Source organism: Camelina sativa, chromosome 4, assembly GCF_000633955.1.
Source record: "Camelina sativa cultivar DH55 chromosome 4, Cs, whole genome shotgun sequence".
Classification (NCBI taxonomy): Eukaryota; Viridiplantae; Streptophyta; class Magnoliopsida; order Brassicales; family Brassicaceae; genus Camelina; species Camelina sativa.
The window spans coordinates 23272128-23298760 of NC_025688.1; the positions used below are offsets into that span (position 1 = coordinate 23272128).

A 26633-nucleotide genomic window follows, 5' to 3' on the forward strand; every position below is an offset into this window, starting at 1 on the left:
GCTGAGATCCACCAAATTATCATGAACAAAACATGTTTGATCATTTTCCTAGACATTTTCTTAGTAGTTACAGTTATTGAACTCCCGATTTCAATAAGCTTGACTTGACCTTTCAAGAAAGGTGCAGAAAGCTAACTAGTTTCATCTACTCAGCTACATATGGCGATATATGTCAGTCATATGTACATCGAGATCGAGATTATGAAACAAATTTTGAATGTGAAAATAGAGAGAGCTACTAGAGGTGGAGAATTTAAAGCCCATGAAACAAAAACTAATCCATGTACCAACCAATCTACATTGTGATCCTACATAAATGGTCTCAATGTGAGCGTAAGATGAGCCCATTTTGGACCCAAAAATATTTTACCATCTTCTATAGTTCTATTTCTATCTTTATTTAGTTTACTTTTCCGATGCAAATACATTTTTCCTATCCTCCTGAAAAGTTGGCACTTAGTACAATCTTTTTCATACATACACATAAAACACCTCATTTAGCCTTCAAAAAACGTGCTTTTTTTTTTTTTTTTCCTTTCTAAAAGTCATTTTGTTAGTAATAACTAGTAAGTAACAAGAGAGTCGAGGAAGGTGCACGGTAAAGGAAACATACACAAGCACACACTTCATAAAATAATGAAACTACGAAATAGGTAACAGTTCTGACACGTGTAGGCATCATAGTTGGTGGCTGCGTATGTCTGCGGCGGTTGCAGAACTGATTTTAAAACACTCCACTTCTCAATACGTTTTTTACACGCGCCAACGGTTCTGGTTCTCTTTGCGTGTCATCATATTATTGGATGTTTGGTGCTTGAAGGAGATAACGGGCGCGTGATAGAGTGGATCACGTGACATTCGCAGTCACTACTCGCGTGATAACTGAAAAAACAAACAAAATAAAATTGGGTACTTAATTTTTTTGTCTTTTTAATGTGTAACGTCAAACCCCACCACTTTAAAAATCAGAGCTTTTTTTTTTTTTTTGCTTTCTCTCCAAGAGAGAGTCTTCAGTCTTCAATCTTTTGATTTTTTTCATGGCGAGAAATCATCAGTTTCGTTTTGATTCGGGTTACACGGAAGAACTGAGGTTTCGTTCTCATCTGTTCGGATCGTCCGTCGAAGGATTCAACTCACTCAGCCGTAACCACCGTGATCATCCGTACGTTTCTGACGTCGTGGTGGATACACTCTCTGACCAGTTCTCTTCGCTGTCTCTTCTCCCTCCTCCTAAACCCAGACATGTTCCTACTTTACCCTCTACTCTCCGGGTCCTGCCTTTTTCTCTCTCTTTCACATTTTCACAAGTTTCGTTTTTTTCCTCTGTTTCACAGTTTCGAAACTTTCACGATGTTGTTTTGGTGTGGCTTTCTTTTCAGTCTTTAAGGTCTAATGGTCCAAAAGCTAATCAGAGATTTTACGGAGAAAGGTCCATGCTTGAACCGTTTTATGAACTTCATCTTCCAAAGATCCGCAAGAATGAGGTAAATAATAAAAAATGCAAACTTTGTCACTTTCTTTTGTTGATCCATTCTCTCTCTCTCTCTCTCTCTCTCTCTCTCTCTCTCTCTCTCGTTCCATCGTTTTTTCTATCTTTTGAGTGGTGGTGGTGGTTGCGTTGCAGTCACAGCAAGATAGAGCAAAGGTTTTACAGAGACAAGAGGCACGGTTGCACAGTAGAGGTTTGGTTAATCGAAACTGCAACGTTTTGAGGGAATCTGTAGGAACCGGCGTTTTCCCCTCTTCACCGTCCTACTACTACTACTACTCAGACTTTAAACTCCCTCAAGAAGCCTAGTAAGCGACTTCACTACTTAAGAAAATATTTTCTTTAACTCGAGTGGAAACTATTGCAATGTTTTTGGTTGGTACAAAACAAAAAAAGGACAAAATCTCTGACCTTTTTTTTTGTTTTTTTTACTTGGAGCCAAAGCAGAACAAAGGAAACGGAATCAAAGTGAGAAGAATGAGTTACCCAAAGGAAGGAGAGGAGTAATGACTACTACGGGTACAATGCAGGAGGACCAACAGAAGGATGAGTGTCATTATCATTTGCCTCCAGACATGGATTTCTCCAAGAACTGGACTTTCTGATGGGACAAGTTCGAGTAGTTTACTAATAATTAGGAGGTCTTGGGTATTAATTAGGAGTTAAATAATAATCAGGACAAAGTTTTAAGATGACCAAGTAGAGAGACTAAGCGTGATTTCAAGGTCCAAATATCCTTTCTTTAGTTTTTGGGTCAGTCAGTATGTGTCTCAAATTCAGAATTGTACTTAAATGGCAAAAAGTAGACTACTTTGATGATGTTTAAGTTTGGTTTCATTAAGTATATAATCGTACTGTTACTTGCTTTACTTGCACCAAAACTTAGTGATCTTATGGTGTTGGGCTGATTCCAAAAAATCATTTTCAGTGCCTATTGGGCCAAAGATTTGCCTATATCCAAAAGATTTTGGAGTTGTTTTTAAGAGCATTACCATCGGTAATGTCTTTAAATGTGTGTCAAATTTTAATAATATTCATATTTTAATATAATTGATTTCTTTAAAAATGTTAACCATTAACAAGTAAACATCTGGCAAATAGTGTCTTAATGGGTGTGTGCAGAGATACTATCACACCCTCTTTCCTATTTTTTTCAATTTTTCATTTTTTTTTAAATAAAGAGACACTCACTAAGTATTACTGATGGAGATGCCCTAAGTGTTCGAAAGAATTTTCAACGGACAATTTGATTCAATAACAATACACATTTTAAGAAACATTTAATATTTTGTCAAAAAAAAAAAACATTTAATATTGTTCTGCATTGTAATTCTAGTAACGAATCCTATAAATAAATTTACTAAATTACTAAATTCTGTAGTTTCTATGCTATTCACACAAATTGTTATAAGAACGAAAGAGCCAAATATGCGACAAGATTTGATTAGTTTTTTTTTTTTTTTTAATCAACCATCCAAGTGGCAAGTGCAACCTATGTAATAAACATTTGTTCGGTCTTATTATATATCGTTTGAGAGTGAATTTCAAATGCTGTTTTTGGACCCATCAATAATAATATCCGTATTTCGAATGTTCTAATCTGTTTAATGTTCAAAATTTAATATTTCCTAACTCCAAAGCATAATACAAATAAGATGTAAATAAAAAAGTAAAGAGACAAAGACATTAGTCAAGAAAACAATCAATGGATAGTTGAAAATATATGGGTGGGTTGAAAAATAAGTATGAACTTTTCTGTTCTGCACCGGAAAAAGATCAGAGCACCTTTCTTTGGGTAGGGTAATTTCGTCCTTTAAGAGCTCATCCTGCAATGTGGATATGTAAACATGAATTTCTTGCAATTATTAATCAATTGTTTGCTTAGCTGATACAGTCATGGGGGAACCTTGCACGAATAATGGTAGGGTAGATGAAGCCACACTAAAAGTTAAATATCATAAAGTCATAAACTTTAAGAATATCAATTTATGTCCACTCCTTCCTTTCCCTACATTTTTTTCTATCCATAGATAAAAGATACATTTCTTCATATATAGTTCGAGTTAAAGGTTAAAAACACATTCATCCGTATACATTTACTTTTCTCCACGTAACTTTTTGAATGCTAATTATCAAACTAAAAAATCACACTTCTTACCTAAAGACACTGCATCTATATGACTCATTATTTTCTAAAAGCCTAAGCTAAGTGTAAATTAGAAAGAAAAATGGTGAATAAAGTCACAAAACTATACCACTTCTAAATTATCAATATAAATATTAATCATAGCTAGTCTCGCTCTCACTCTCTCCATCACACATACATCTTTCCCATCCATCCAACGAAGCCTAGTGGCAAACCCGTAAATATATAATACCAATGACTAAAGATTGCGGAAGCCACGGCGGTGGTGGCGGAGGAGGAACCGGCAGTAGAATCTGTGGAGCAATCATCGGCTTCATCATCATCGTCTTGATAACAATCTTTCTCGTTTGGGTAATCCTCCAACCAACAAAACCAAGATTCATACTCCAAGACACAACCGTCTACGCTTTCAACCTCTCGCAGCCTAACCTCCTCACTTCAAACTTTCAGATCACAATATCTTCACGTAACCCAAACTCCAAAATCGGTATCTACTACGACCGTCTTCACGTCTACGTTACTTACCGTAGCCAGCAAATCACACTACGTACGGCCATACCTCCGACGTACCAAGGACATAAAGAAGACAACGTTTGGTCTCCTTTCGTATACGGCAACGCTGTCCCCATCGCTCCGTTCAACGCCTTGGCTCTAGGCGACGAGGAGAACCGAGGGTTAGTCTCGTTGATTATACGCGCCGACGGGCGCGTGAGGTGGAAGGTTGGAACTCTTATCACTGGTAAGTATCATCTCCATGTCCGTTGTCAGGCTTACATGAATNCGCTGATAAAGCCGCCGGAGTTCATGTCGGCGAAAACGCCGTTAAGTACACGATGGCCAGTAGGTGCAGTGTCAACGTTTAGGGGTAAAGGAACACAACCTTGACGCCGTTGAAGTTTGCTTTTACTATTTTTCAATTTTCATCTACTTGGATAATGTTTTTGCTTCTATATCGTTTGATTCGTCTACCCTTTTGTTTCTGTTTGATCTTCTCGTAAATTTATACTGTCAATGACACTATAGTTATATACAATGTTGTTGTTAGATTTTTAGAATCTGCCACTAGCCTATACTTTCATGTCACATAAAAATTTTGGAATGTGTATTTTGGTTAGTGGACTTAGATCTAAAATATACGATATCAATTTCAAAAGTAAAATGTGAGGAGGAGAATGATTGGAGGAGATAAGAAGGTTTCGACTTTTCCAATATCAGATTCGAAATAAATATATGAATTATTTGGAGGGGACAATTAAATCAGCTTTATAGATGTTCTGTTTGTCTTTTTATAGTGTTTTAGATATAGGTTGTCATTTAATGATCTTGGGAAGTCGGCAGGCACATTGTTAAAAAATAAGGTTCACATGCAAATAGAAGAACTATGGAGGGAGTTACAATTATTAGAATCAACCCACGAAATATTACTACTATATCGTAACTTTTTTATATAGAGACAAAGTTCTGATTAATTTAGTAACCGTTATGAAGTAGCAAGGAGCTTGTCTTAATCATGATGGACGTAAGAGCTTGTTTTTGGTTTTCCTTTTTTTATATGTAGCTCTTTTCCATTTTTTTATGGCATCTTCTATTAAAATCTTCCAATTTTTAAATTTCTTGTGGGAAAACATGATATTTCATTTTTTTAATGTAAAATACAAAATCTAATTAATACATTTACGTCAAAAGAGGAAAATGTAAAATCTCTCGCCTCTACTTAAACTTTTAAATTGAATAGCTTTTTTGAAAGAATGACAAAAAAAAAAAAAAAAAAAAANAAAAAAAAAAAAAAAACTCAGACATAACTATGTTGACGTAGACGGCCATTTAGGCTCTAGAAACTAGAAAAGTATAATTAGAAACCAACGTACGACGACGAGAGAGATAACATATATAATCTTATATAATAAATACTCGTTATTGGAAGTTTTGGCGCAACATCACAAGCCTACAATTGCATAATATTAATCTCTGGTCAAAAATTCAACCAAATCCCGCGTAGCGTGACAATACCTTAATCTAATAAATTGACTAACGCATAAATGAAAAAGTGTATATAAAGAGGACTTACATCAACCTCTTATAGCCATATATACCCATTCATTCCAACTCGATCTCCACAAAATTACTAAAACATGGCTGAACAACCTCTCAACGGTGCCTTCTACGGTCCATCTGTCCCACCACCGGCTCCCAAAGGCTACTACAGACGTGGGCATGGTCGCGGCTGTGGCTGCTGCCTCCTCAGCTTCTTCGCCAAAGTCATCATATCCCTTATTGTCATCCTCGGTGTAGCCGCTCTCATCTTCTGGCTCATCGTCCGTCCCCGTGCCATCAAGTTCCACGTGACCGATGCGTCCCTTACCCGCTTTGACCACACTTCCCAAGATAATATTTTAAGGTATAACCTAGCCCTCACTGTCCCTGTCCGCAACCCTAACAAGAGGATCGGAGTCTACTACGACAGGATCGACGCTCATGCCTACTACGAGGGAAAGCGGTTTAGTTCCATCACGTTAACTTCTTTCTATCAAGGACACAAAAACACAACCGTTCTCACACCAACGTTCCAAGGCCAAAACCTTGTAATCTTTAACGCAGGACAGTCTCGGACTTTGAACATGGAGAGGGTCTCCGGTGTTTACAATATAGAGATCAAGTTCAGGCTTAGGGTTAGGTTTAAGCTTGGGGACTTGAAGTTTCGGAAGATTAAGCCTAAGGTTAATTGTGATGATCTAAGGCTTCCTTTAAGTACCTCCAACGGAACTACAACCTCCTCCAGCGTTTTCCCGATTAAGTGCGACTTCGATTATTAAGTCTTAAGTCCTGTTCTAGCCCATCACATACATTGGTTCGTTTATTTTTTTTTCCCGCAACATTTTGACTTACCTTATGTAGAGCCATACATATGTTCATATTCCCTTGTTTACTGTTTATATATAAAAATAAAACATTATTTTACGTATTTGATATTTACTAGTCCGCATTCTGACCAGAAAAATATATGGCGGTTTCAATTTTATAGTGATATCTACTAATCACGCGAGTTATTGCAAATTAAGAGTGTGAAAAGGAGAGGGACAATTCAATTCAAATTATAATCAAGTGTCTGCAAAAGACTCTTTGACGAGTCTTTAACATTTGTTTTCCCTGGTTTGGTTGTACCCTCTGTTTTGGGTGTCTCTATCTTTTAAAGTTGATTCAATATGAAACAAGAGAGTCACACAAAATTGTTATCCCAGTTCAATCGGTCGATGTGACAAGATCTACGTCTGGGAATATATATACTAATACTCTGTCCACAAAATCGCTATGAAATGGTTCACTGACTACAGTTTTTATTATACATTAGAAGAAGAAACAAGGAACCCTCTAAGCCAATAAGAGTCTTTGAATTGTTCTCAGCCTTCTCGAAACCTCCGAATCAGTCAGAGTCTCCGACAATAAACTGGTTGCAGTCTAAACCAGACCTCACCCACAGATAACCTACACTAAATTCTTCTTAACTAATTCGACATCAGGCATAGCTTGAAACGTGGAACTCGATCCTTACTTAAAAATGGTTACTAATCATTTTAATAAAATACTTATAAATCAAACTTAGACATAACAATAGATACATATCTGTGAATATCAAGTATAACCATATTCGAATTTCTCTGTGATTCTTGAGCTGTCAATTAACCATACTTGTTATGGTAATCAGTTTTTTTTGGTTTGTTGATCCTAAAAGTTTTAACAGGTCGTAGAGGCTAACGAAGATATTAGCCTGTGTACTACGTAGTCTGTAACGGGCCTATAGGCACCATGGTGTACTATTGTCATTGAAAAATTAGCTACAGGGTATGAAAGCAAAAGATTCTACAGATTTGCTGACTAAATAAGAAGTAAACTTATCTGATACAAAAAGATTCTACAGATTTGGTGACTAATAAGAAGTAAGCTTATCTGATACGCATAGTGACCGATTCTTCAATCAAAGATATGGTTTAGCTATTCAATTATTTAATTAAAGCATTTTAACAAGGCATTTGACGGAATCGAATCCTGGATTCTTGTGAGACACTTGTCCGATTACGTACCTTGTGATCAGAGTCAAATTGCAATCTCAAGGTCACAATTGCATAAATAGTTACTCTTATAATAATTAACTAGGTACTAACTGGCGGTAAACAGCGGGCTAAACATTTTATTTTAGAAAAATTTGCAAAAATAATTTATTAATTAAATTATTTATAATAGTTAATTATTAATTAAATTATTTCTAATAGTTAATTATTAATTAAATTATTTATAATGGTTTGTGATTGAAATTGTTAGTTTAGAATCTTAACAATTTTTTCAATTTTTAATATGTTTATTAGAAATATGACATCAATAAAAAAAATGAGGGTGTAACAATGAATAAAATAGTTTAAACCTTTGATTATAGACATTTTTGAAAGAACTTAAGCCTTTTAAGAATTCATGGCTTGAGTTTTTTTTGTTAAGAGGATAAAGATTTTGTTAAAGGAATATTTTTTTGGTTTCGATTTTTTGGTTTCTGTATTTAATTTAGATGGATTGATTATCCATTTAACCCCACGATTTTGGTTAATTAATATAGTATGCTTTTTAATTTTTAATAATTACTAATTATCTTTTATAGCCTCACCAGTTTTAGCCTTCATTTAACAATTTCTAATGGCAATTACATGTAATTTTTTTACACTTTTTAAGGTTATTTTTAATTTTGTACTTCTTAATTAATATAGTAGGATTAATGTTTTTACTTTTATAATGAATAATTAAATATATACATGTATTTGAATGACAAATGTGAGAAAAATATAAGTAAATGAGTATTATAAAGAATAAAAAACAAAAGTAATTAATAATAATACAACATTTATAATTTTTCTTAATCTTGGTGCTAATCCTAAAAAATCAACTATTATGATACAAAGGGAGTATCTAAACAAAAACAGATTGAGTTTGAGTTATGAAAATCAATAAATAGAGGCATGCATATAAAGTATATACCAAAAACTTAATATAAAGGTTAATTTTCTTTTTATTTCATTTTATTCTGAAAGAATATTTATATTCGTGAAATGAATGCAAGTCCATTATATTTTATAAGAGAATGTTATATCAATTTTAAGTCATAAGTATAAAATTCAGTGAGTTATTTCTCTTAAAAATAATATATCATCTACGTCATTCATAATTTTATGCCTATAACATTACACTTTTAATATAATTTTCTATTTTTTAAAAAATTACGTGTTAAAATGTATTTAATATCTATTTATGTAGTTTTTTTCCCATGGTAGTTTTGTAGTAATAATGACAATTGATTTATCATAATTATAAGAATATATAGTTTGTAACTAAAAGTGTTTGGTAGATAAAATAGCAGATTTTAAGAAATAAAAATTAAAAATGATGAGAAAAGAAATATGGGTTTGACATGTATGCAAAATGACTCTGATTCATATTTTTATCTTAAAAGTTTAATACACATTCTAAACTATATCGTTAAGGAAAAAAAGCTTTCACAATCTGCGGGATCAAATTATATAATAGCCAGCCTTACCTGGATCCTTAACCAAATCTGTATACTTCTTCTTCACATAGATATCTATCTTTTCTTTTTTCTTTTTTTGTGTGCAAAACATAGATATCTATCTATAAATAAAAAGTTTAGAAAGTGACAGAACCCAAAAAAAAAAAAGGAAGGAAAACGACAGAAAGAGACAGAAGGAGAGAGATAATGGAAGAGACAAAATCAAGATTCAGGAGGATCTGTGTCTTCTGCGGAAGCAGTTCCGGCAACAAAACTACTTATCACGACGCTGCTCTCCAACTCGCCCACCAACTGGTTTCTCTCTATTTCCACACTTTTATTTACATCATTCGTCACTTTATGCTTATTTAAATAACTAATTAAGAATTCTATTACGATAAACAGATTTTGGTTTTTACTAGTATTATATATGCCAAGTATTTTTCCATTTTTGCAATACATTTAACCATTAGCTAAAAATAACTTCAGAGATATACAACTATAGATGAAGCATCAAGCTATGTGAGACATATGTGTATTATTTAAGTGCTTGATGTATAATGGATAATTAATTATCATATATCACTGTGTAGTTTTATTATCGTTTAATCTTTACATTAAGGTTGAAATTCACTTCCTCAATTAACAAAATCCCACCATGCTTCGTGTTGTGAATTAAAAAAACCTAATGATACTTATAACTAGTAAATTTATACATATAGAATAAAATGTACTTGTTTAAAACACTAATAAAACACACATATTGTGAAAGGTGGAGAGGAACATCGATTTGGTGTATGGAGGAGGAAGCGTGGGGCTAATGGGTCTCATTTCTCAGGCTGTTCATGATGGTGGTCGTCATGTTCTTGGGTATCTTATCTCTCTCTCTCTCTCTCTAGATATATATACATAGTTATTATTAAAAGGTTATTAAACAATATAAAATTAGAGGTGTCAATTTGTCTATACGTTCAAGGCGACACTGCATCATTCTTTTTATTGTTCTTCCCATGTTCTTGTCCTGCCTTTCATATGGGTAACATTATCATAAATAGCAATTCGATTGCTCCGAGATATATGTATATACTTATAAAGTAGCATGATAAAAAACAAAAAATGCTCTGGATTCGCTTTTGTATATTATTATTTAGACAAAATCTATGGCCAATGAGTGAAAAGGCAGATGCATGTCTTTAGCTCTACTTAAACATATACTAATAATTGAAGTTTAATGTTTCAAAGATATATGAACCTTAAACCGAAAGAAAATAAAGAAAGGATAAAAAAAACTTTGACCATTACAAAGTAAGGTGACTAAACGAAATTGATGATTTAATATATATGTAAGTGATAATTATTTACATTAGATGTTGATATTATGGGCAGGATCATTCCGAAGTCTCTAGCACCAAGAGAGGTAAATTACAAATCTACTCTACATTTTTTTTTTGTTTTAAATGTATATATACAGCCGTCGTCATACATTAAAAGTTATTTACTCTATTATATTCTGTGTCGTCAAAAATGATGAGTTTTTAGTAAAATATATATGTGAATCAAAACATGATTGTATAAATGATGTTGTGCTTAGATAACCGGTGAATCAATCGGAGAAGTTATAACAGTATCGACTATGCACCAAAGGAAGGCTGAAATGGGTCGCCAAGCGGATGCCTTCATCGCACTTCCTGGTTTGATTTTTGCTTTCTTTATACTCTTTTTCAATTTATGTATTTTAAAATATTAAAGATGGCTATATATATATGATCATGAAGATTGATAAATTAGTGTATGTGGTGTTATTTGACAAACAATAAACAGGTGGATATGGGACATTTGAAGAGCTGTTGGAAGTTATCACCTGGTCTCAACTTGGAATCCACACTAAACCGGTAATTAAATTGAATTTGTGTAGATACATGAAATACATTACTTTGAGTTTTCGGCCGGTAATCACGTTTATCCGACAAAACATATTAAAGAAACTAGAGATGTTTGTTAAGTATGTTTTTATAGGCTATATGTGTCATGCATGTGTCGTAATAGAATCTACGCATGTGGGTTGAAGTTATATATATGCATGGAATAATGTCTTAACTAAGGTTGTGAAATCTTTATTATAACGTTACTACTAAATTCATAATTGAAGAGTACTCCAGAATCATATCGTACGTACGTATTAATTCTGAATGCTTATTAGAAATTGATTGAAACATGTAAACATACACATACATGAGAAGACCCCTTGTACATAATGTGAAGTAAAAAAAAATGTAGGTGGGACTATTGAACGTGGATGGATTCTACGATTCACTATTGACGTTTATAGATAAGGCAGTGGACGAAGGCTTTGTCTCCTCCACCGCCCGTCGCATCATCGTCTCGGCTCCGAACGCTCCTCAATTACTTCAACTTCTTGAGGTTTTTTTTACGTCTTTCGCTAAACTTTTATTATTCAATTTATATATACACTAAATGTATCAAAATGCCAAAAGAAGACTAATAAATTGCTTGAACGCATGTTTGTAATTGCAGGAGTATGTTCCAAAGCACGACGATTTTGTGTCCAAAATGGTGTGGGACGATAATACGTACTGACGCTTTCACTTCAGAAGGCGTCTTCTCTTAGATTTGTCCATTCGTATTTTAGTCTACTGTTTTTTTTTTTTTTTTTTTTAANAACCTTCGTTTCTTCTTGGTGATTATTCAAAAACTTGATTTGTGTCTTAATCTATTTGTGTCTTAACACATACACACACAAGTCTTTATAAAGTAACAGTGTAATTTTTTTGGACAATTTCGTTCAACGTTGTTGGATGCAATCTAAGACTGGTTCTAAATCCTTGACGATATGACGAATTTTTCATATATAAGTTTTCAAAATCGACTATATCATTGTTCCAGTGATTGTTAGAGCAAAAAATGTCATGCTTCTAAAAATATATGGATGATTCGTAACGGTTTTGTTAGCCATAATTTAGAGGGAAAAAACTTGATTTACTTGAAGGAAATTTTTTTTGTGAAATAGATTAATATATACACACAAATCAAGTTAAAAAAGATGTAGCGTTTATACGGCCCAGTGGGCTTTATAAAAAGAAAGGAAACCATAAAAGAGAGAGCGAGAGCTTCAACGAATCGAATTTTGATTTGAAATAAACCGGTTAAGTTTTGATTTAAACCGGATCGGTTAAGGATATGCTATCCCCTTGCTCCTTCCTTTCTCACCAAAATCCCAATCTTCAAAAATCTCACTCTGTTCCACTCTTATCCTTTCATCATCATCATCATCATCATCACTTACCTTCTTCACAGAGCGAGAGAGAGAGCTTCATCGTCAATCGAATCATCCATGTAGTGGTGTGAGATGTCTCTTGAACAATGCAACAAGAAGCTCTCTCTTTCTTCTCTTCCTCTTTCCCTTCCCTTCACCGCAGTTTCCCCACTCTTTCTCGCCTCCGCTTCCACCATTTTCCCGCACTTTCCTTCAAACCAAACACTTCTTCTTCTTCATCTTCATCGCTCTTCAAATCCCCAGATTTCACCAATTTCACCTCCACAACAACAACAACAACCACCGAAACCCTAGAATCCTCAATCCACGAGAAACTCATTTACCTCGATTCACTCGGGATCGATTTCTTAACCCTAATAAACCGTCACCCTCCTCTCCTCTCCACCGCTCTCTCCGCCGTTAAATCCGTCGTCGATTACATGACCACTCCACCAATCAACTTCACCTTACAAGATTTTCGCCGACTCGTCTCCATGTGCCCTGAGCTTCTCACTTCGCCGTTAAACTCACACACAATCCCAGTCATCACTTTCCTCCTCCGCGAAGTCGGCGTCGACTCAATCTTTGACCTCCGTCAAGCTTTACGCCGTCGTCCTCGTCTCCTCGCTTGTAGCGTCGATCACCAGCTCAGACCAACGCTTTACTTTCTCCAGAGAATCGGAATCTTAGATCCGCATAAACACACGTATCTGCTCTCCTGTAGCGTTGAGAACAAACTCGTACCACGGATCGATTACTTCGAGAAGCTAGGATTCTCTCGGCGTAGCGCCGCCGCGATGTTTAAGAGGTTCCCGCAGCTGTTTAATTACAGCATCGCTGAGAACTATGAGCCGAAGTTGAATTATCTGATGGTGGAGATGGGGAGAGATGTGAGAGAGATACTTGAGTTTCCTCAGTATTTCTCGTTTAGTTTGGAGAACCGGATTAAACCGAGGCATCAGGCTTGTGCGGCGAAAGGAGTGAGGTTCCCATTGCCGGTGATGTTGAAGACGAATGAAGCTGGGTTTCGGGATACATTGGAGGTATGTTGTGATTCTTCTCCGCCATTGAAGACCTCTCGCCTTGTTACTGTACAAAAGAGTCTTGATTTATAGAGTTTTGTCGTGCCTAGGGAACTTGGAACGTTGGAAAAGAGTAAGTGAGTGAGAGTTGTTTTCTTGCTTTTTGTTTCTCTATATGGGCTTTGAGATTTGGTGAGAATTCATGTGGGTTTGCTTTTGTTTTAGGTACATTATTTTTGTATTGAATGATTCTGAAGAACTCATAAGAATGAAGGAACCGGTCTCTCTGCCTACGTTTTGAGACACGAGAGAGAGAGAGATGGTAAGATTAAATATCTTGATAAGAATGTAGATTCTTGGTAAGATTATACGTATTGTTGTGACCGAGAGTGATCAAAGTGTATGTAAGATCAGAAACCTTGTTAGAGTTCCGATTTGCTCAGAATTTGTGGTTCTACAATCTGGAGAGACTAGAGAAGATGATGAATATGCCAACAGGTTAGCGTTACGAGTTAGTAATGATTGGTCTTTAACAGGTCAATTGGGTTTGAATCTTGATGATCGAGAGCTTGTAGTCTTTATGGTTTCCTGAAACTTGCCATTGGTCAGTAATCAGATTCTCTGTTTTAGATGTTTTGTTTCGGGTTCCCTTTAAATTAACGCTCGTGAGTTGTGACAAACAACTCAAAACCGAAATGTACCAACGATACCTCACACGTTTGACTCTCCTATAAGCCTATATAAGCAATGCTTTTACCACATCCAACCCTGAACGCCAACCTGGAGACCTCTTCCACCGTAACTAAGTTTATATCGGGTTTAGTAATTTCATTTATGCAAATCGGTTTGTCTGTAAATCGATTTTGATAACAACTCTCGTCTCAAATGGGCTGTAACTTGATAACAACATTACATTATCTCGTCTCGAACGGGCTTTGAACTTACGGTCGTAAACTACAACACTCTCTCTAGGTGAAATTGTGATCAAACGGTAAAAGATGAACGCTTTTCTTGTGACCAACTTACTACGCTGGAGGACAAGAAAAAAGCGGTACAAAAACTTTGCCACTTTTAGGTCTTACCATTTTCTATTTTACTTTTTCTAACTATTATTATCACTTACCATTTTTTTGTTGTCGTCAAAACATTTTTACTCGTTTAGTCATACCCAAGAGTGACTTATCTACACTTTTTTTTATATAAATCAGTTCGCACTGTCATACAACAAGCACAAATGAGTACAAAAGGATAAAAATAAATTTCAAAACGAGTAGGTTGTTTTGTATTATTAATATCATAACGGAAACAGCAGCACATGTACTACATAAACAAAAAAAAAAAAAAAAATTATCCCAATCAATATTTGCAGATATCTGTTTACCGACTACACCTTTAAAAATAAATCAATCAGAGATTCAATTCAAAATACAAGTCCTAGATCGCACTCTCTAGGACTCTACTTCACCCTTAAAACAACAAAAACACACACACACAACATAAAAAAAATCTCAATATTCCCGTTACAAAAAGGAACAAAAAAGTAATAAACGTAAAGTAAGTAGGGTCAATCTAAAATCAAATACAAAACTCCGGGGCACAAATAAGAAAAAGAAAATAATACTAATATTCATGTTTTTTTCTTTTCATTTATGGATTTTTTATTAATTAATAGGTGAAGAAGGCTTTCCCTTCCCTCCACATCTATCCCAACATAAAATTCCCTCCTTCCCTCGTTTTTTGCTCTCTTTTCTTTTTTTTTCCTTCTTCATTCTTCGTTCTTCTTCTTCCTCTCTCTCTCTCTCTCTCTCTAACACTAAAAAAAACCCTCGTTTCCTTCAACCGCCGTCGTTTTTATCATCATCGGAATCTAACAAATCCGACTCACGTTTTCACTACGATCCATGTCTGGTCTCGTACGATCTTCACCCGGTTCTTCTCAGCCGCCACCGCCGCCGCCGCACCATCCGCCGTCATCTTCGTCTCTCGTTACATCTACACCCGTTGTCCCACCTTTACGTCGTCACTTAGCTTTCGCCTCAACAAAACCTCCGTTTCATCCTTCCGATGATTACCATCGATTTACCTCTTCTTCTTCTTCTTCTTCGCTCACTCTTAACACCGATAGGAGCTTAGTTAATAATGGCTTCGGTGTTGTAGATCGGGATGAGGATGCTGTTGTTGTTAGATCTCCCGTGAGTTTAATTTTTGGGTGCTTTTGATTGTTCGATTTTGGGGGTTTTCGCCTTGTGAGATTGTTTTTTTTAGGATTCGATGATGGTTTCCGGATTTCGCTTGCTTCTGACTCTGATTTTAATTAGATTGTTGTGGATTCATCCCAATTTTTATCGTTAATTTAGCTTCGCGATGGTACATTTTCCCCACAAATTTGTCTGATTGTGTGGTTTCAATTTTACACCCAATTGACGCAAATCGGCAACGATTTCTTCAATTCCTATGTCAGATGAGCTCTGATTGTGCAATTTTATTGCCTGGGGTGTTCAATTGTGTGTCAAATTGAACTTCAATTGCTCCCCCTCCCTTTCAGTAATCAGTATACTCTTAAGTTGATTTCTTCACATAGTGTTGAGCATAAGCTAATTTGATATCAAAGCGTTGGTGTAGGAAGGTTTAAAGCCTTTTGGATGATATCTCTTTTGACCAACTTCTTTCAAGTTAATAATAACAGGTTGATTTTTTTCTTGCAGTCACGGAAGAGAAAGTCGACAATGGATATGGTTGTTGCTCCATCTAATAATGGATTCACAAGTTCTGGTTCCAATAGCAGTCCCTGTAAAACTCCTACAAAAGGAGGCAGAGTCAACATCAAGTCAAAGGCCAAAGGAAATAAGTCAACTCCTCAAACACCCATCTCAACTAACGCTGGTAAGTAGGATTCTAGGTTGCTGCCGGTTAACCATGTTCTTATCCTTTGTGTTCTTGACTGTCTAGGGCAACAAGTAGGTTGAAGGGCTGATTATTGTCTCGGGTAAACTTGCAGGTTCTCCTGTACCACTAACTCCTTGCCGCTATGACAGTTCCCTAGGTAATTAGCAACTCTATACGAGTATCTCTTTATATTCGATATATGTTTTAGTGTATGTGAATTTGCTGACATAAAGCTGGCCAGGTCTCCTTACAAAAAAGTTTGTCAATCTAATTAAACAAGCCAAAGATGGAATGCTGGACCTAAACAAAGCTGCAGAAACATTAGAGGTCCAGAAACGACGTATATATGATATTACAAACGTTTTGGAGGGGATAGATCTCATCGAAAAGCCTTTCAAGAATCGGATACTTTGGAAGTGAGGACTTTTTATGATTTAGTTATGCTATATAGTATGCTTATGTAGTTCGTACCTAATTTTTCCGCGTATCTGCTTCATTGGGATATTCCTTAATCGTTTAATTACATATAAACTCACTTGATGATCAATAAACTTGCTTAGGGGCGTTGATCCTTCGAGTCCTGACGATGTGGATGCTGACGTATCTGTAATACAGGTGTAGTGAAATAGCATACACTTAAACTTCATTTTGCATGTAAATCGTAAAATACCTTGCACTTAGATTCTCGCTTTGTTTGATTAATGATCTTATTTTCTCCTTACAGGCAGAAATTGAAAACCTTTCCCTCGAGGAGCAAGCATTAGATAATCAAATCAGGTTTCATAGCATTCATTTAGAGAGTTTTGGGTTGTTGTGGTTAATCTACTCAACCAATGCTGACGCTTAACAACTTTTCTTCAGACAAACGGAGGAAAGATTAAGAGATCTGAGCGAAAAGGAAAAGAATCAAAAGTAAAAATCTCTGTTGGTCTATCTTTTTATATGGCTAGTTTGTTTCTGCTATGAGATGGTGCTATTGTTATGATGGACACTTAACCAATCCGTTCACATTGTCCAGATGGCTATTTGTTACTGAAGAGGATATCAAAAGTTTACCAGGTTTCCAGGTCTGTCTTTCCTATTTCAAATGTTTAATCCTTAGGTATTTGATCAACTGGTTGTATGTATGTCGATCCCAAGACTTACTTGTTCACTTATAGCTTAACTCTCTCTTTGCTGTTTCTGCAGAACCAGACTCTGATAGCCGTCAAAGCTCCTCATGGCACAACTTTGGAAGTGCCTGATCCAGATGAAGTTAGTCTCTTTCAGCGACTATAGAAGACATCTGCTATTCTTTGTTAGATTCCAATACGTTCTGATAATGTTTCTTCTCTACTTGACAGGCGGTTGACCACCCACAAAGGAGATACAGGATCATTCTTAGAAGTACAATGGGACCTATTGACGTATACCTCGTCAGGTATTTATGCCTTGGCTTCTAGTTTCTTCTATCTTTTCAAAGTGTGTATATATATACCAAAGCAGAATTTCGTTTTAAAATTGAAATAGTAGTCACCCATATTTAACATAATCAAAGACAATGTCTTAACATATAAAAGGTTTAGTCTGGTGTTTACTTATTAGAATTTTTTTCCCAGTTAGCAACACATAGAAGCATTCCTCCTGGAGTAGCTGTAAAACAAATAATAGAAACGTTGTTATTCACATTTTCGTTCATTCGATGTGTCCTCTACTGATTGCGGTATACCGATAATTGAACATAGCAAAACAAAGATTTCTTCAGTTTGAAAATTGACTCTCTCGCTACATGCTTTTATTCAGCGAATTTGAAGGGAAGTTCGAAGACACAAATGGGAGTGTTGCAGCACCACCAGCATGCTTGCCTATTGCTTCTAGCTCTGGATCTTCAGGACACCATGACAATGAAGCCCTAACTGTTGATAACACAGGAACTGCTATTGAGCATCACGTGTCTCACGATCATCCTCTTCCTCAACCCGGCGATACCTCTGATCTTAATTATTTGCAGGAGCAAGTAGGAGGAATGCTTAAGATTACTCCCTCTGACGTTGAAGTAAGTCATCTTCCTGCTTATTTTAATATGGAAGACTAAAAAAATGAAACAGAGAATTATGAAGTTGTGCACAAGAACTTATTAACATCTCTCAAAATCTTTCTTGTTTTGATGTCAGTCTTATATTTTTGCAGAATGATGAGTCGGACTACTGGCTTCTTTCAAATGCTGAAATTAGCATGACGGATATTTGGAAAACGGACTGTATCCTTTTGCAAATATGCAAATTGTTACTCTCTTATAGTTCAATTATCTATCTGCATATGATAATTTAAGCAATCCTTAACTATAGCAAAAGCTGTTATCGATTGGGAGTATGGAATAGCCGACGTGGGTAGTCCACCACCGGTAATGGGCGAAATAACACCAACCGCTGTTGACTCAACCCCGAGATGATCCAATACCAAACACACATCTCAACTTCTGATCCCAAATGTGTTACCTCACAACACTCCCAAAATCAATTCCAAGGAGGGAGCAAATACAGAACCTGTACGAACCAATGGCAGGTGCGTTCCATACAATGTACCATTAGATTATGATTCATTTATCGGTAGAGTAATGTTGTAGAGGGGCACCAGTTACGAGAAACTAATGTAAGTTTAACAGAGAATGCACTTCATCGGCTGCATTGGTACATTATTTGAGTATAATTTTTGACCATCCAAATGCATCATTACGTAACAAATCTCATTTACCCAAACCTGTATCCAGATTGAACAACCTAGCCAGAGAAAGATTAAGCGAAACAAGCACACAAATGTTCTCGCTGTATTAATGCTTACTGTTTCAATTTACATAAACACAAGAAAAAAATCAATCTGTATATTGTAGTTTAAACAATTCAAAACTTTCATTTCACTTTTCTTTCCCTATATATCTTCAAACAAATTAAGGACTTCCGTTGAGTCACGTTAATATGTACGTTACTATGCTGCCGACTGAGTTCTGGAGTTAGAACGTCGGAGCTTCGCTCGAGCATCGGTGAGGGGTGATCCCGGAATAGTATCAGGAATATTGACTCCGTCTTCTCCATTGAATGTCCCGGCTGAGTCTCGGCCTGGTGTTGGTGGTGGTGTTGGTGGCGGCCACTTCCTCCCTCTGCTCGTTTGCTTCTCTAGCGATCGCAACGCAGACAGAGATTTGTTCAGCGGTCTTGGAGCCCGCGGTGACTGTGGTTCATTGTCCACCTCTACCGGTGACTGTGCGTTCACGTTTACGTTCCGCTCCATCGGCTTTGGCAGTACACAAGAAAAAAAAAGTGTTAAAGCTGGAAAGGTAATTATAACACATACAAAGCGTTACCCAACTTGAATACTAGATATATGCATTTCTTGGGCAAAACTAAGAGTAATAGGTTGGTACGTACCGGTGGGTTAGCTGCAGCGGCTGAGAACCGGACCGATTGGGTGAGTACGTACTGAAAACCCTGGATCAAGGTAGATTGACCAGCCTGTGCATCGATATTATATTAATATCGTTTATATTACTGTATAACATTCTCGTATAAAGCATAAAAATGTGGAAAACAAAAAAAAGAACCTGGGCAAAGTTGTGGAAGTAGAAAATGAAAAAATCCCAAGCTCGAGCTCGCAACTCCATTATCTTTCTGTCAATCTCTGTCTCATGTTGAGCCATGTATGGCTTCAACAATGTCTCATACACATGTCTCGTTCCCTTCATTCAATTTTGAAGTTATTGTTACTATTAGTACATTATTTATTTACTAAACAAATCATATACAATATATGTCATTCACCTTTGTTTTGGGGTACCATAGATATACGAAGAAGACTACTTTCATCTCTCCGTATAACGGTAACCTGCAAATAATGTATAATGGCATATATCAGTAATTAACTTTGATGCATTTTTAAATGTGGATTTAGGGCATGAACTAACTAATATTAAAACTACTTACCATGAGATAAATATATCGCCAACCCTCTCAAATGATGAAATTAGCGCCAAGAGTATCCTAATTATTCAAATACATATGTTTAATAAATTAATATTTTCCAGTTCATACTGACAAATAACTATTCTATTAAAAAATCAATACGTGCATCACATACATTGAGATATCAATATTAATATCCTAATAGCAATTGTACCAGTAATTCCCAAACTATTAGAGACCATAGACTTGTAGAAAATATTACATTGCATCCAAAAAATAATACCAACAGAAAAATCCAACTTAACAGAATTTAGTTGTCTTCTATCTTTTTATGTCAAACAAAACCAAAAGGAGAAATATATATATATATATATATAACAATGAAAAAATGGGGATGACAATTGTCTATATATAAGTATTACCAGTATTGGCACCAAAATCTGAGTTCCTCGATATCAACTTTGTTCTTCTCCACCGTTTTGAAGCATTCGAATGCAGGGTATGTGTACCCTAATATTAATCTGCCAATATTTCATTATCATCATTTCAATTAAATATATACATTGATCTAACTATAACGAAAGAATCAAAGATAAATATTTTTGAAGGAACATTAAGAAAGACGAGAAGAGAGATATATATGGTAGGGACATACACAAGGAGTCTGATGATGAAATCTCCCAACATCTTCGACCAAAATCAGAATTATTTCCTGATATACAAACACAACAAAACCGATCCAACAATCATTTAACCCGAACTGATCCTTTTTTTTTCCCTTTCAACGAATAAGAAATGCAAACGAACCTATTGAAGAAGATCAAAGACGTTAGGGAAGATCTCGTCCTCGTAAGGATTCTTGAACGTATGAAGAAGACTGTTAGGATCAGAGGAATTGAACCCAAAAGGATCAAAACTGCAAATGAGATCAAACTATGTGTATTAGTTACCGATTTTGTATATCATAAGAAAAGAGAAAAAATGTGTAAGTTGTTATAAACAACAAACCTATATTTAGGGAGAGGGTGTCTCTCCGGTTTAAGCAAAGAAAAGATAAAAACAAAAAACTTTGAATCTCAAAAATGATGAACAAAAAGAGAGAGGAAGATTATGAAGACGAGTGAATTCTATAATTGGAAAATACTTCAGGGTATAGAAGACATTTTTAATTTTTGTTTTGTAAAGTAAACGGTTTTAAATTTTCTTGCCACAAACGCTACTTGAATTTGTGGGTACGAGGAACGGGTTTATCGTTTGACCGTTATCTCCTATTCTTGTGATTTTAAGCATTTTCAAAGGAAATTTACAAAAGACAAGTCCTTCAAGAATCAAAATTAGGTTTGACTGAGTCACACTTAATTAAATTCAATAAACAAATAATATTCTGCTGTCCTTAATTATAATTTAATAATATTCTGCTGTCCTTAATTATTTAATTCTACTATTAAAAACGATAAATGTATTAACTAAAAGAATGAAATCCACTAGAAATTCCATCTATCCTTATCCGATGGATAATTTGAATCAAACCTAGTCTTCTTTATAAACATTAAAAAAAAAAAAAAAAATCAGGAAAACCTAGTCAAAATTGCAAAACTTTATGGGTAAAAATATATTTAACTCAAGTAAAAATAAATTGGTTAAAAATCCAGTGATCAGTAGTGGAGTGATTGCTTCTGTTACTTACTTATATTTTACACTATGTATCTCAAATAGAAACACATCGATGGACAACTTGATACATGATGTCTTTAGGCTAGATCGATCGAAGGGTGGTAGGAGGAGCTCTACGGCCTTTGGGTTTAAATCCGTCTTGAGTGACACATTTTATGAAGGCTCATTTAAAGGCGTTTTATAAAGCTCATGAAAGCCCAATACAAAATACATTTAAAACAAACTTTACTTGGACAGTTATGTTAAAATCTAAAAGCTGTAATTTGACTAATTCTTATTCAACAAGTCCTATATATCTAATATTCTTTTTATAGAACCAGTGGAGTAAGTATATGTCAAATTAATGCTCAGGCTGTTATGCATATAGACATTTACTTATATTTTAAAACGTTCACAAAAATATTTAAAAGAAATTACGAACTGTCGCCGTTGAGCGTCAAATTAAATATTATTGCGAAGAGTTTACTTCTCATTAATCCATCTCAGTCACCACATGCACCCTTTAATACCAATCCAAGTAGACTCTCTCTCTCTCCCTCTCACTCACTCTATCTCTCTTTCTCTAATAACATTTTTCTCTACACGGTAAGTAACAAAGAGAGCAACCTATGACGACGGGCAAAGGCAAGAAGAAGAAGATGGTTCTTAAGGCAGTCTCTGTTGTAGACATCGGCTGTAGTAACTGTAAGTTCCCAAGCTTGTCTTCTTTTTTCAACCCTTCCCCCAAAAAGCCCCGTCACTACTCCTCTACTTACGGCCACTCCCACTCCTCCAACACCACGGCCTCCTCCTCCTCAGCCGTACCATCCACCTCCCACTGGTTCTCCGACACCTCTTCCTCCTCCGCCACACCCTCCACCGCTGCCGTCGCCGTAGAGAAAGACTCCGACGACCCTTACCTCGATTTCCGCAAGTCTATGCTTCAGATGATTCTCGAGAACGAGATTTACTCCAAAGACGACCTCAGAGAGCTTCTCCACTGCTTTCTCTCCCTCAACGAGCCTTACCACCACGGCATCATCATCCGCGCTTTCTCCGAAATCTGGGACGGAGTTTTCTCCGCCGCCGTCAAACGCCGTGGCGGCGTCCAAGAGTCTCCACTCGTCCACCGTCATGGCTCACGTGCCTCACACCGTAACCACTACCACCGAACGATGTAAAACTTGTTTTTTTAACTAAGAAATTATGCCACGTCACCAATAATGTATTGACACGTTGACTATCCATTTTACCTACTACCAACGTGTCAAAATATTATTGGGTTTGTGCTTTTTAACTTTCTTATCTGTAGCTTTGGGATTTTCTTCTCTGTCTTTTTTAACCAAGTGTAGACGACAATGGTAGAAATATTTATAATAATATTGCTACATGTTTCTATGTTGATTTTTGTTGTTGTATTCGGCCAAAATCGAGAAAGAATAGAAGTTTTAGAGATCTTTTTGTGCATGCCACTCGTGACTCTCATTAGGACGATCGATGACGTGAAGGTTCCCCAAAACAAGTCCACGTGAAATCTATTTATTTATTTATTATTCACATGATATTATGCAGTCTATATATCACGTCAGATATTGTCAAATGTACGAAGTGGGCAGTACCATAATATTTTTATAACCCAATATTTTTGAAATGTTACTTGTGGGCAGTACCATAATATTTTTCTTTTCAGATATGAACATGTTTAAATTATACTTGTGGACTGTATCTACAATTTTTTTTTTTTTTTTTTTTTGACTGTATCTACATTATATTCGTCACTTTTCATCAATAGATAATAACTTATTTTTGTTTGCCTTTACGTATTAATTTTGGGGTTAAAAAACATTTTGCAATGAAGAATTAGATAGAGATATGGATTACAATTTTTAGTAGTTTATGGGGACCAACATTGAGAAGAATACTTATTATGGACTAAACTCCGAAGTTATTAGATTAGTTGGTTTGGTTTAATACTTTGGTTAACTCAATTTTGCTTAACCATGTATATGTATAGTTGTTGTATATATATTCTCTCTACAGTTACCTATACCAATTAATGAGAAATAAGATTTTTCTTCAATCCTAACTAACTTTTTCATCGCTAATATGGTATCAGAACCATCAAGCTCTCTACTCCATTAATTCCGATCTGGTTTTCATCTTTTCTGAGCTATTTTCATCACAATATCATGGTGGTTGTAGCTCGTGGTATCAGAAAACCCACTCGATCGAAGTCAGGAGAAATTTCCGCTGCTCGCAAGCCGTCGCGATCTACTGGTGATGTCGACTCTCCTCCGAACTCTCCTCCAGTTACTAGATCTCGAGATTCTAGAGTTTCGCGAGCCATCGCACCACCGCAGTTTACAGATCCGACGCCTTCTCCGTTTTCTATGCACAATGCAGATCATCCAGGTTTGATTCTCGTTGCTATTCATTTAGATGGAACAAACTATGATGATTGGGATGCTGCTATGCGTATTGCTTTGGATTCAAAACGAAAACTCGGATTCGTAGATGGTAGCTTATATCGTCCTGATGAATCAGACCCAAGCTTCGCTCTATGGTCGTGTTGCAATAGTATGGTGAAATCATGGTTGCTTAACTCTGTTTCTCCAGATATTTATCGAAGTATTTTGCGATTAAGAGATGCTTCTGATATATGGAATGATTTGTATAGTCATTTTCACATGAGTGACTTGCCGAGGACATTTAATCTCACTCAAGAGATTCAAGATCTAAGTCAAGGATCCATGTCATTGATGGTATATTATACCAAGCTGAAGACGCTATGGAGCAGTCTGGAGAACACAGAGGAACCAGATGAACCTTGCATTTGTGGTAAAGCTGCTCGTCTGCAACAGAAGGCAGAGAGAGCTAAGATTGTTAAATTTTTGGCTGGTCTTAATGAATCTTATGCAATTATTAGGAGACAGATTATCATGAAGAAGGTTCTCCCTAATATTGCTGAGGTTTATAAGATCCTTGATCAAGATGATAGTCAGAAGGGTTTTACAAATGTGGTAGTGAACCCAGCTGCTTTTCAAGTGTCTGACACTGGTCTTTCTAATGCATCCGATCCAACCATCTGTTATGTTCAAACTGGACCGAATAAAGGGAGGCCTATCTGCTCATTTTGTAATCGTGTTGGTCACATTGCAGAAAGATGTTATAAGAAGCATGGGTTTCCTCCTGGTTTTTTCTCCGAAAGGGAAGATGGCTGACAAGTCTCAGAAACCTCGTCATTTAGCTGCACAAGTTGCTTTGGTTAACACTGAATCTGATGATACACCATCTACCTTGGAGGATATGGTTGGAGGGATGAGTAAGGATCAAATAAAAAAGTTCATCGCCATGTTTAGCTCTCACCTTCATGCTCAAGGTCCGAATAACAATACCACAGTTGCAAGTACATCACAGTCTGATAACATTGGTATTGCTTTCTCGCCTTCCACTTATTGTTTCGTTGGTATTTTGACTATTGCTCAACATGCTCTTTCAAGTAAGACATGGGTGATACATTCAGGAGCAACACATCATGTTTCTCCTGATAAGAGTCTTTTCTCGACTCTAATACCACTGTAATGAGTTCAGTGCATTTGCCAACTGGTCCTACTGTGCAGATCAGTGGTATTGGTACAATACAGATTAACAAACACATTATTCTTAAGAATGTGTTGTTCATTCCGGAGTTTAGACTGAATTTGTTGAGTATCAGTTCTCGGACTGATGATCTCGGTTTCAAAGTGATTTTTGATACATCTACTTGTGAAATCCAGGATCCTATCAAGGTCCAGATGGTTGGTCAGGGTAAGAGGATAGCAAACTTATACATACTCGATGTTGGAGTCTTTTCTATCTCAGTTAATGCAGTGGTGGACATCAGTTTGTGGCATCGAAGACTTGGTCATGCATCTTTGCAGAGGTTGGATACTATCTCAGAGTCATTGGGAACTACTCGACACAAGAATAAAGGATCAGATTATTGTCATGTTTGCCATCTCGCTAAACAGAAGAAGTTGTTTCTCCCTTCTCCAAATAATGTTTGTAATGAAACCATTGAGTTGTTACATATTGACATTTGGGGCCTTTCTTTGTAGAAACGATTGATGGTTATAAATATTTCTTGTCGATAGTTGATGATCATTCTAGAGCCACCTGGGTTTATTTGCTTCGAAACAAAGCTGAAGTTCTTACATTTTTTCCTGGTTTTATTCAACAAGTTGAAAATCAGTATAATGTGAAGGTAAAAGCTGTCAGATCAGACAATGCACCAGAATTAAAATTTGCAAAGCTGTATCAAGAGAAAGATATCATGGCTTATCATTCTTGTCCAGAAACTCCAGAGCAAAATTCAGTGGTTGAGAGGAAACATCAACATATTCTAAATGTTGCTAGAGCACTAATGTTTCAGTCTCAAGTTCCTCTCTCTCTATGGGGTGATTGTGTTTTGACCGTTGTATTTCTTATCAATAGGACTCCATCTCAGCTTCTCTCAAACAAGACTCCATATGAGCTCCTCACTAGTCAAGTAGTAAAGTATGATCAACTACGAATGTTTGGTTGCCTTTGTTATTCTACAACTTCACCGAAACAGAGGCATAAGTTTCAACCTAGATCAAAGGCATGTATCTTTCTGGGTTATCGTCCAGGTTATAAAGGTTATAAGTTGATGGATTTGGAGAG

At 36.0% G+C, this 26633-nt stretch overlaps 7 protein-coding genes and 2 pseudogenes across 10 annotated transcripts; 8 read left to right on the forward strand and 1 right to left on the reverse strand.

Annotated features, from left to right (window-relative positions):
* On the forward strand, positions 985–2435 carry LOC104782010 (annotated as a pseudogene).
* Positions 3663–4615, forward strand: LOC104782011 (annotated as a pseudogene).
* LOC104782012 (protein YLS9-like) lies at positions 5714–6597 on the forward strand. The gene has a single exon (XM_010506821.1). It carries the CDS (start codon positions 5768–5770, stop codon positions 6446–6448), a length of 681 nt encoding a protein of 226 aa, XP_010505123.1. The 5' UTR covers positions 5714–5767; the 3' UTR covers positions 6449–6597.
* Positions 9301–11778, forward strand: LOC104782013 (cytokinin riboside 5'-monophosphate phosphoribohydrolase LOG2). The gene is made up of 7 exons (XM_010506822.2): positions 9301–9495; positions 9953–10050; positions 10567–10597; positions 10772–10871; positions 11002–11072; positions 11458–11601; positions 11716–11778. The coding sequence occupies exons 1-7, from the start codon at positions 9388–9390 to the stop codon at positions 11776–11778; spliced, it is 615 nt and encodes a 204-aa protein (XP_010505124.1). The 5' UTR covers positions 9301–9387.
* On the forward strand, positions 12420–14109 carry LOC104782014 (transcription termination factor MTEF1, chloroplastic-like). Of its 4 annotated transcripts, none has more exons than XM_010506823.1 (3): positions 12420–13497; positions 13587–13609; positions 13702–14109. In XM_010506823.1, exons 1-3 carry the CDS (start codon positions 12562–12564, stop codon positions 13775–13777), a joined length of 1035 nt encoding a protein of 344 aa, XP_010505125.1. In that variant the 5' UTR covers positions 12420–12561; the 3' UTR covers positions 13778–14109. The 4 variants fall into 4 exon arrangements, with proteins under 4 accessions (XP_010505125.1, XP_010505127.1, XP_010505128.1 ...); XM_010506825.2 differs by having other exon boundaries at positions 13587–13613; positions 13702–13793; XM_010506826.1 differs by lacking the exon at positions 13587–13609.
* Positions 15188–19090, forward strand: LOC104782016 (transcription factor E2FA-like). Its single transcript, XM_010506828.2, has 13 exons — positions 15188–15668; positions 16182–16359; positions 16475–16519; positions 16604–16778; positions 16923–16977; positions 17087–17139; positions 17224–17274; positions 17381–17429; positions 17551–17616; positions 17706–17782; positions 18145–18397; positions 18532–18601; positions 18696–19090. The coding sequence occupies exons 1-13, from the start codon at positions 15378–15380 to the stop codon at positions 18791–18793; spliced, it is 1461 nt and encodes a 486-aa protein (XP_010505130.1). The 5' UTR covers positions 15188–15377; the 3' UTR covers positions 18794–19090.
* LOC104782015 (HVA22-like protein j) lies at positions 19158–21399 on the reverse strand. Its single transcript, XM_010506827.2, has 9 exons — positions 21306–21399; positions 21105–21213; positions 20953–21009; positions 20720–20818; positions 20319–20375; positions 20157–20220; positions 19940–20074; positions 19767–19850; positions 19158–19632 (listed from the first exon to the last, which is right to left on the reverse strand). Exons 3-9 carry the CDS (start codon positions 20982–20984, stop codon positions 19327–19329), a joined length of 777 nt encoding a protein of 258 aa, XP_010505129.1. The 5' UTR covers positions 20985–21009; positions 21105–21213; positions 21306–21399; the 3' UTR covers positions 19158–19326.
* LOC104782018 (transcription repressor OFP6-like) lies at positions 22405–23408 on the forward strand. Its single transcript, XM_010506829.2, has one exon. It carries the CDS (start codon positions 22580–22582, stop codon positions 23129–23131), a length of 552 nt encoding a protein of 183 aa, XP_010505131.1. The 5' UTR covers positions 22405–22579; the 3' UTR covers positions 23132–23408.
* On the forward strand, positions 24140–26047 carry LOC104784213. The gene is made up of 3 exons (XM_010509270.1): positions 24140–25042; positions 25110–25449; positions 25542–26047. The coding sequence occupies exons 1-3, from the start codon at positions 24140–24142 to the stop codon at positions 26045–26047; spliced, it is 1749 nt and encodes a 582-aa protein (XP_010507572.1).